At 34.5% G+C, this 10,913-nt stretch overlaps 1 protein-coding gene and 1 pseudogene across 1 annotated transcript; both read left to right on the top strand.

The window, feature by feature from the left end:
* The first annotated feature begins 1,194 nt into the window (after window positions 1-1,194).
* LOC140878071 (uncharacterized) lies at window positions 1,195-1,632 on the top strand. The gene has a single exon (XM_073281673.1). It carries the CDS (start codon window positions 1,195-1,197, stop codon window positions 1,630-1,632), a length of 438 nt encoding a protein of 145 aa, XP_073137774.1.
* Window positions 1,633-4,834: 3,202 nt separating this feature from the next.
* LOC140878070 (glycerophosphodiester phosphodiesterase GDPDL6-like) lies at window positions 4,835-8,089 on the top strand (annotated as a pseudogene).
* The last annotated feature ends 2,824 nt before the right edge of the window (window positions 8,090-10,913 follow it).

Here is a 10,913-nt window from a genome sequence, read left to right as displayed (position 1 = left end):
GATTGATAAGTGTCGCACAGTGCTCAGTGCTCGGATCTAAAGAATAAAGCACTTGACAATTGTCTCTTGACAAGATATACGAATTGGTGGAGTATAGGTGAGCGTTTGATCGATGATCAGAAGTTCGATTTTCTCTACTAACAATTTTAATTTTCTAGAGAGTCTGTAACACGTATCTTGCCCAATGCGACTTACCTGGTTAATGATTCACAAACTATTAACTCATAGATTCACTTATCAATATACACCAAAAGATAACAATCGCGAGTTCTCATATTATAATATATGTATATATATATATATATATATGAAAGAAATATTTTATTCCTTAAAATCATCATATTTTGAAAAGATTTTAATTAATATCTTTTGCCTTTCTTGGACATAAAGTAATTTTATATAAGTTATTTATTTCCTTGATTAACTTGATTTGTGATATTATTGACTTTATCATATCATATCTAATGGGAATCGTTTTTCATGTTGTGTAGATTTGATATGGTCAAATCTAGAGAATCCTATGTCTACAAGAAAACATCTACAAGGAAGGATTCAAGTCTATATATTGGAGAGAGAGACCGATCAATTAATAGAGATAAACCGATACATAGAGAGACCGAGAGAGTTTATCAAAAAGGCTTCATACACGTACGATTGAGTGAAGATCTTCTGAAGTCGGTATCGATAGTGTTTACTTGATGCTTGAAGAACACTTGAAGATTATTGATCAAAAAGTGTTTTCATCTCTACAAGTTTTGGCGTCGAGAATTTCAAATCCTTGATTTATTTTTTTTATTATATTTCATATAGAATTTTTAGGAGTTAATTTTTATTCGTTTTATTTTCTCATATGTTAGAGAAAATTGATTTTACAATAATCACTAGTTTTAGTGTTTGTAAAACTCTTTGAATAATTTCTAGTGAAGTTTTGCCCTGAGGCACTGCAAGAGTATTTTATACTCTTGCTTAAATCATTTGAGTCTGTTTATTGTTTGATTGTTTATTTTATTCACGCTTTAATTTTATTCCGCTGCAAAATTACTCAAGGTGTTATTGTAGTTATTGTCAACACCTTTTGACAACACCTCAAACTGTTTATGTGCAACCCCCATTCCCTTACAAGTGGCATCAGAGCCATATTCTTTATACACTAAGAACTGATCTTGATTTGTTTATTTTATTACAGGGAATAAGATGGACTTATCATCTGTTGCGAATTCGTTTTTGAAACCTCCGGTCCTTGATGACACGAATTATGCACTATGGAAGACTAGGATGCGATATACTATAAAAGCTATGGATGTTCGTGCTTGGAAAAGTATTTTGACTGGTTGGACTCCTCCAAAGACGCTAGATGAAGATGAAAAATACATTCTCAAGCCAGAAGAAACTTGGACTGCCGAGGAAACACAAAGTTCAAGCTACAATGCTAAAGCACTCAATGAAATTTTTTCATCGGTAGATATGAGAATGTTTGGAATCATAGCTGACTGCACTGTTGCTAAAGATGCTTGGGATGTTCTTCAAGAACACTGTGAAGGAACAGATAGTGTGAGAAGAACAAGACTGAGATTGCTAAATGCAAAATTTGAGAATATCAGGATGGATGAGAATGAGACTATTGCTGATTAAGACAAGAAGCTTAGGGAGATAGCTACAGAGACGCATGCTCTCGGAGGACCTATTGCTAGTGAAATTATGGTGAACAAAGTTCTTCGGTCTCTGCCAAAGAGATTCAATTGGAATATTTGGGCGCTTGAGGAGATAAAAGACACCTCAAAGATGAAGATGACTGAATTGATAAGTATCCTTCAAGTATTTGAGATGAACTCTACAACACAAGAGAAGGATAAAGGGAAATCAATAGCATTTCAAGCTTCAAAGCCCTCATACGAGGAATATGTTCAATTTCATCAAGAAGTTCATCAGTCTGATTTAGAGGATGATTCGATCTCTCTCATGACTAAGAAATTCAATGATTATTTGAAGAAGATGAAAGAGTCAAGGAAGACGGATAAAAAACACAAGGCTCCAATGTTCTCTAACAAGCCTTTGAGGATTACTGGACCAGAACAATCACCAAGGAAACCTGTTGATGCTCCTATGCCTCGACTGATGCTGGAAGGGATGAAAAAGTTTGTTTCAAAGAATTTAGACACTGTTCAATGTCATGTTTGTCAAGGTTTTGGACACTATGCAAATGAGTGTGCCAACACGCTGAGAAAATTTATGAACACGTCTTTGAGGGATGAAGAGTCTGATGAAGAAGAACAAGAGGATGAAGAATGACATACTGCTTTATCTACCGCACTGGAGAGCAAGAAGAAGTTTCAAGTCAATCCTTTAGGTGTTGCCGCAGGTGTTGCCACACCTGGCCGCAACATCTCCCAAAGGTCAGTTTGTTTTAATTCTTCCATTACTGATAATATGCATGATAATGATTCAGGTGATGAAACAATGTCCATGGAAGAAGCTCGGATGATGTTTGAAGAGTTACATACTGATTGGATTGAAAAATAAGATGAATGATATTCTTTCAAAAAAATATTCTGATCTAAAGGCTGATGTGTCAAGGCTGGAAGTCATGCTGAGTAAGAAAGACATGAAATTAAGTCAAGTCAAGGAAGAACTCGGAAAAGCAAAAGCTACATTGGCCAAGTTTAATTCAAGCACTTCCAAGCTTGATTCTTTACTCATGATGGGAAGAAATGGTACAACTGGTTTAGGTTTTGAAAACAGCAAATTTGAGGTTGGTGAAAGTTCAAAAGGCCCTGTGTTTGTCAAGGCCTTACCAATTGATCCTCCAAAACCGAAGCCACAACCTACTGCTCCGTCTGTGTCTAGAAGGAAACGTAAGTACATTTGTCATTATTGTCATAGACCTGGTCATATTAAACCATATTTTTTCAAGCTGCAGGAAGACTACAGGAATAGATCTGCATTGAAGGTGTTGCCAACACCTCCCCAAAACATCTCCAGAAACAGATATTATGTAAGAAAAGTTTGGGTACCAAAGACTGATATTCAATGTTATATGATTTATACTGCTTTGAGAACTAATGTTTCAGGTGCTTGGTACTTTGATAGCGGTAGCTCACGTCATATGACAGGTTCCAAAAAGTTTCTCACTGATTATGTTGAACAAAAAAGTGGAAAAGTAACCTATGGAGGAGGTTCAAAGGGAAACATTGTTGGAAAGGGAACTCTGAATGTTGCTGGTTTGCCTAAGCTTCGCAATGTGATTCATGTTGAAGGATTAACCGCCAATCTAATAAGCATAAGCCAACTTTGTGATGATAATTTGCATGTGCAATTTGATAAGAAATTATGCAAAGTTTTTGATGATTCAAATTTGTGTGTCATGACAGGTACAAGGTCATCGGACAACTGCTATCAACTTGGAGAAGAGATGACTTGTAGACATAAAAAAGTGAATGAGTTTGATTTATGGCATCAAAAACTGGGTCATGCAAATTTCAAGACTCTAAAGAATTTGAGTAAGTTAGATGCTGTCAGAGGTATGTCTAACTTAAAATCTGGTATTCCATTTGTATGTGAAGCATGCCAGAAAGAGAAGCAGACTAGGGTGTCACACGAGGTGTTGCCAACATCTATGACAACACGCTGCCTTGAGCTTTTACATATGGACTTGATGGGTCCAATGGATGTTGAAAGCTTTGGTGGTAAGAAATATTCTTTTGTTTGTGTGAATGATTTTTCATGATATACTTGGGTAAATTTTTTGAGAGAAAAAAATCAGACACATTTGATGCTTTCAAGAATCTACTCACTAAGATTTCGAACCTATACAATCTGAAGGTAATCCGAATTCGCTCTTACCATGGTAAGGAGTTCGAAAACTCTTCTTTTGCTAGTTTGTGTGATAAGAAATGTATTTCTCATGAATTTTCTGCTCCTAAAACTCCACAACAGAATGTAATTGCTGAAAGAAAAAATAGGACTTTGCAAGAAATGGCAAGAGTAATGTTGAGTTCGAAAAATATTTCAAAATATTTTTGGGCTGAAGACTTGAATACTGCATGTCATATTTCAAATAGAGTGTATTTGAGGAATGATACTACTATGACATCCTATGAAATTCTCATGGAAAAAAGACCAAATCTTAAATGTTTTCATGTTTTTGGATGTGTATGTCACGTTTTGAATGATAGAGATCATCTTGTTAAGTTTGATGCTAAGAGTGATAAGTATATGTTCTTGGGATATTCATCAAACACTACAAAAAAATCCTGAATTAACAACAGTAAAAAGACAACATTTTTAAGGATAAACTGTTGTCTTTTATCTTTTAACAACAATTTTAACAAAAACTGTTGTCTTTGAGAGTTTTTTTAAAATTGAAGACAACAAATTTTAAAAAAGACGCTCATTGACAACAATTTTTGTTAAAAATGTTGTCTTTCTGAATTTTTTTAAGGTAAAAAGACAACAATTTGAATAAAAATGTTGTCTATATATTTTTATTTAAAAAAATTAAATTAAATCTAATATCTAATAAACGTAAGTATTGTCCTACATTCATTCTCAAACTAAGATTTCTCGTGGTGCCCTAACCCAATCTCCAATCTGCCGCCCTCGCCGCCCTTAATCCGTCGTAAGCAGGTCGGCGATCTTCGTGACCTTTAGTCCAGGCACAGGCGACATCAACCATGGTATGGATCAAACTTTGCGAGTCCGATTTGTGCAACTCGAAGCCTTGTCGCAAATTGAAGTAGTGCGAGTTTTGTTCTTCGTGAGTTTCAGTTGTCTTCAGCCTTTATTTGTTTTGGCGGGTATGTAATTCTTAATTTTTCGAAGCGATTGATTTTGAATCATGGGCTCTGAATTTATGAATTTATGTGGGCATAGATTACCTCCACCATATTTCTCCGCATTCGAAGTTCATTTGGAATTTAATTTTTTTTTCCCTGGAACGATTTTGTATTGCAATCTGCATTTTAGAAAGGACAATTAAGGTTTTTGTGTTTCTGAAATCAATCTTATGAACACAACGAATATTCAAGATGTGGATCCTAAAGGAGAAAAGGTGTACAACATAAATGGACAGGAAATCCATGGATGGTTCGGCTTGGATTACCCCGCCGAAGTCATTTTCCAGAAAGTAGGACGTAAGTTCTTGAAATAATGCATCTTTTTTCCTTCACTCTTCGATGTAGTAAGCAATAAATTATAGTCTTTACCCCAAGAAATCAATATTTTGTAACTACGAATTGGTCTGGGTCCTGTTCTCTGCATGGTAAAGTAATGATAATAAGGGCTTATTTCGATTATTGTAGCTGTCTTGATATGTAAACTTCTTCTCCTGCAGTACACCATAATATATACACAAGAACAGAAGTATACGATGGTACACCGATCATAAGTCCTTCCCAGTTGGCAATCAACGGTAACATGCAATTCCACTGAAAATTCCTCCAAGAATGTGGCTGAACATTCAGGTCTCCCTTTATCTTCGCATATATATTTGGTTTGCGTTAAGGTTCATAATATTTTTTGGCTTATCTTGAGATGTCATTTTCAGTAGGATTTCTTCTATCAGCAAAATAAAATCAGTCCGGAGAAGTTTCTGCTAGAGAGAACTGATGTATTACCAGAGTTCATCTCATCTCCTGAGATAGGTTTCTTGAAGAGCATTCGACCAAAGTTGGGGGCGGCCAAAACAAAAATCATTTTCCAGTTTCTTGCACAAGATGTTCAAGAACCCACGACTAACGAGACGTACGGTTTACTTGCTAACAAGCTCTCTGTGATCAAATCTATTGCATCTGGGATTTTTGTACCTCAGTCATACATTTGTCCTATGGACAAGGCAAGAGTCTTGCAGCTTGGAACAAACCTCGTACAAGACTCACAAGCAAGGCCTTACGGTTTACGCTTTGGATTTTGCTAATGATAACTATTTGAGTTATAATTACAGCTACGATCCCACCAGAGAGTACATTCAATTCTAAAAAATTCTCAAATTTTGGTTGATGGTTTTTTGACAGATTTCCCTTTGACTGCTTCAGAAGCAATTGGTTCGACTTCTTGACCGACCTGTTATCTGTTGCTGCAAATATTACAATGAATCCTTAATCTGTTATCAGCTTTTTGTTTTCATTTACTCTTTCTTTAACATGAGAACCATCTTTCTGATTGCAGGATGCATACGTCAGAATAAGAATGCTTCAAGAGTCATTCCAAGTAAGGAAGAAGAAATCTAATGTCATCCTCTCATAGTGTAGTATTTTGTTACTATTGTTATTTGATGATTTTTTTGCCATTTTCTCGATAGCTTTAATCATATCCCACAATGGAGCAAGTGGTGATTTCCCCGGAGCTACTCATCTTGCATATCAAAAGGCAATAGAAGACGGTACTGATATAATTGACTGCTCGGTTCAAGTATCCAAAGAAGGAATTGCATTTTGCTTAGACAGATCAGACCTTATGAAGACTACTACAGCAGCAACACTTTACATGGACAGATCCACGAGCGTACCAGAAATCCAATCAGTAAATGAAATCTTTTCCTTTGATCTCACATGGAGCAAAATTCAATCTTTAAGTCGTAAGCTTCTCAAATTTGATGAACATGGATAAATTCTCAGTCCAACCCTTTTCTTTTACCTATTTGCGCTGAAATTATTCCTTTATTGCAATCAAATTCAGCTCAAATCAAGAGTTTCTTTGACAACGGACTCATTAGAAACTGGAAACAAGAATAAGGGGAAGTATGTGACCCTTCCCTAGTTCTTGGAACTGGCCAAGACAAAAGCAGTAACTTGAGTACTGATCTTTATTCAGGTGATTCTTCAGTGTCACATTATTCCCTACCTATTTAACTGAATTCCATCCAATAATATATACATTCTTTTTTATCAGAATGCTGCATATCTTGCTTCAAACAAGAATCTTGACATAATCATGAATATGGTGTCCACAGCCCTTACCAATGCATCATTCGATAAGCAATTGACTCAGAAAGTTCTTATTCAATCAGATGACAGCTCTGTTCTACTAAAATTCAAGATTTTTCCTAATTACCAAAGGGTACTTTACATCAATCCATCAATAAGCGGTGCACCGCATCAAGTAGCAGATGAAGAGCTGATGCAGTTTTCGTGCACATAGATGTGATTGTACGTGTACGTGTCTTCTTTTAAAATATTTAAATGTCTTTAGAAATTCTTATGAGTTGGCGTATGTTTAAAGAGTTTTTTTCATTTTTCATTTCTGGCCAATAATATGGTAGATTGTATTTCTTGGTTGGTGTTGCGTTCGTTTAGGATTCATGATCTGCTTTGAACCTCAACATTTTAGATTAGTATGTAAATTTGGTATATCATCTATCCAGATTTTTCATTGGATCTATGGATAACTATGAGAGGATAATATGGTCTAGTTTGTTTACTTCATTAGCAGCGTGTATCCGAGATTGTTTAATTGTGTATCTATAATAAAACAGAGATCACTTTTCCATTTGTGTTCTGATTTTTGTGCTTCTTTTAGTGATGATTCTTATTTGTTTAAGATTTTTAATGAAGATATTCTATATGTTGTTCTCTGCTATCTTGCGCTGTGTACTTTGATCCAAATGTCTGGTTTATTTTTTTTCTGATCAACTTGTGATTATTCAAATTGTTGTTGTTATTATTATTATTATTATTATTATTATTATTATTATTATTATTATTATTATTATTATTATTTTGTTTTGCATGTGGAATGTGAATTAATTAATTTGTAAGCAATAGATAAGGCTTCAAATACGCAAATTAGTATAAAAAATCTATGTAACATGACACCATGGCTTGTGCCAAAGCTTAAAATTGTGTTGAATCTGTATTAGGTACTTTGATGATGCAGTGGATATTGGAAGAACTCGCGCATAAGCCAACTGAAATTTCACTAGAGAAAGAGCAAATACTTCAGTATTCTCTCAACAGAATAAAGTCTGTGGAGTGTGATCTAGAGAAAACAAAGAGGGTAATTAATCAATTAATTTCGCTTTATTACTTTTTCAAGAATTTAGGCGGCATGCATTCATTCTTTTGTTTGTTTTAGGTTATAAATACTACAGTGCTAAAGAAGGTCAAAATTGCCGAATCCCTGGAAAATATTTGTGATTTCAGATTTCATGTAAGCCATTTTATTGCCATTAAAGCTACCGTATTATATTTTAACTTTCCACCAATTTGTATGTACCAAGTATTTCAAGTGTATTCATTAGATTTATATATTTACCATTGCAACTAAGTTTTAGGGCTTTCATTTTGCAGTGAAGATGATTGTTTTGTTAAGCTTGTGGGTGGTTACAATTCGATCAAGTCTGCAAGCCACCAGCCGGTTAGTTTATGGTTCAGAAAATTTAATTTGACTTTCTGAAAATCCATTAAATTAGAGTTAAGTTGATCATCACTTGTCCATTACTGAGGGATGATAGTGAAGTAGCAGGTGCCATGCATCTAGATAGTTATGGAAAAATGTAAATAAAGTGTTGCGAGAGCATAGTATGTGCGTGTAAATAGATATTGTTGTATGCATTGTTATACATGATGTGCTTACTTGTTACTCCACTCCAAGTAGAAATTGAAGTTCAATGAAAAATCATAGATAATGAATTATTATTGAACCAACTTTTGGTTCAAAAAAAAATTGAGGTACATGCATTGTTATACATATATATATGCTAACTAGTCAGTACGCTTGTTGGCTTCCCTAAGAAAGCTCAGGTCAACTAGTAATTCGCTGCTAATTTATTGAATTAGAGATTTATGTGGTTTGAGTGCTACTCTGTAGCTTCCTGTTTCCTTTTTCCATATCCACATGATATGCGTTTTCCAAGTTATTCTTATGTAAAATTTGATAATTTTTTCAACAATATCAAAGAATCGAGGATTTGAAAAAAAAGATTGATAAACTTATTGATTAAGTTTTGATAAGTACTATAATGAATTTTATTCTAGTATGAGAATATTATAATTGTGTAACTACGTAGAATTTGATATTTGAAGGTTGAAAAAAGGTCTTTGCATGATTGAATTAAACAAGTTCAAGAAAAGATTGAAGAAAGTTGTTTGAGAAGATGAATGTTGGGTAGATCCATTCGAGCAACCATTAGAATATGTCCGAGTTATTAAATTAACTCTTTATACATGTCCGAATACATATTCAAAATATTGTAAATATTATTCCTAATGTTGGAAATTTGTATATTAAATTTTATTTTTGAATTTTGTATTTTAAATTATTTATAATATTGAAAATTTGTATATTAAATTTAATTTTTTTTTGTTTTTTATTTGAAAAAAGACAACATTTTTTATCAGTTGTGGTAAGGGGCAACAGTTTTTAACTGTTGTCTTTGAGCGTGCTTTTTAACAACACAGCCTTCTACAACAGTTTTAAACCCCTTATCACAACTGATAAAAAATGTTGTCTTTAGGAGTTTTTTTTGTAGTGAAATAGCCGAGCCTATAGGATGTATAACTTGAGAACAAGGACTATTTTTGAGTCCATTAATGTTGTTTTTGATGACTTTGCAGATCTAAAGAAGAAAACAGCTGAGGATGAAGTTGATGATCTGCTGGAAAATTCTGGAAATTCAGATGTTGTCCAAGGAGTGTTGCCAACACCTCCGACAACACCTCCTACAGAAAATCTAGAATCAAAAGTTGAAAAGCCTACTGATGAGAACAGTGAGGTAAACGAAGCTGGAAAGAATGTTCCAAGCAGAATTCAGAAGAATCACCCAGTCTCACTGGTCATTGGAGATGTGCATGGAGACTTGCAAACTCGAAGGAAAGAGAAAATGGATTATCGAAAGATGGCAGGTTTATTGTGCATGAGTTCTACGTATTCTCAGGTAAGATTCTCTTGTTTCGTGTCAAACATTGAACCCAAAAAGGTTGAAGAGACTTTAAAAGATGAATTTTGGGTCAATGATATGCATGAAGAGTTAGAACAATTTGTTAGGAATGATGTTTGGTACTTAGTACCGTGTCCTGCTCATGGTAATGTCATAGGAACTAAATAGATTTTTAAAAATAAAACTGATGAGTCGGGAAACATCATTAGAAATAAAGCTAGGTTGGTAGCTCAAGGGTATACACAGGTTGAAGGGGTTGATTTTGATGAAACCTTTGCTCCTGTAGCCCGTATTGAGTCAGTCCGACTTTTGCTTGCTATTTCGTGTAACATGGGGATGAAGATTTTTCAAATGGATGTAAAAAGTGCCTTTTTGAATGGGATCCTAAATGAAGAAGTTTTTTGTGAAACAACCTAAAAGGTTTGAGGATCCAAATCATCTTGATTATGTGTATAAGTTAAAAAAGGCATTGTATGGATTGAAGCAAGTACCACGTGCATGGTATGGAATACTAACCGAGTACTTGCTCAATATTGACTTCAAAAGAGGTGAAGTTGATAAGACTTTATTTGTGCAAAAGTCTCAAGTTAATATCTTAATTTGCCAAATTTACGTAGATGATATAATCTTTTGCGCTTCAAATGATAAACTTGTTTATGATTTTGTGAAGTGCATGTCTTCTACATTTGAGATGAGCATGTTTGGTGAGTTAACATATTTCTTGGGCTTGCAAGTAAAACAAATGCATGATGGTATATTTTTGTGTCAAAGCAAGTATGCTAAAAATCTACTGAAAAAGTTTCTGAATGACAACACTAAACACATGCGCACACCTATGGGGTCTAATGAAAAACTGTCTAGAGAGGATGTTGCCGAAGGTGTTGACAACACCTTCTACAGAAGCATGATTTGTAGTCTTTTGTATTTAAGTGCTACTAGACCTGATATCATGTATAGTGTTTGTCTGTGTGCTAGATACCAGTCTAACCCAAAAATTACTCACCTAAAGGTCGTGAAACATATACTGAAATATGTGGCAGGT

This window comes from Henckelia pumila, chromosome 2 (genome assembly GCF_033568475.1).
Source record: "Henckelia pumila isolate YLH828 chromosome 2, ASM3356847v2, whole genome shotgun sequence".
Classification (NCBI taxonomy): Eukaryota; Viridiplantae; Streptophyta; class Magnoliopsida; order Lamiales; family Gesneriaceae; genus Henckelia; species Henckelia pumila.
This window is presented reverse-complemented; position numbering and strand designations above follow the sequence as displayed.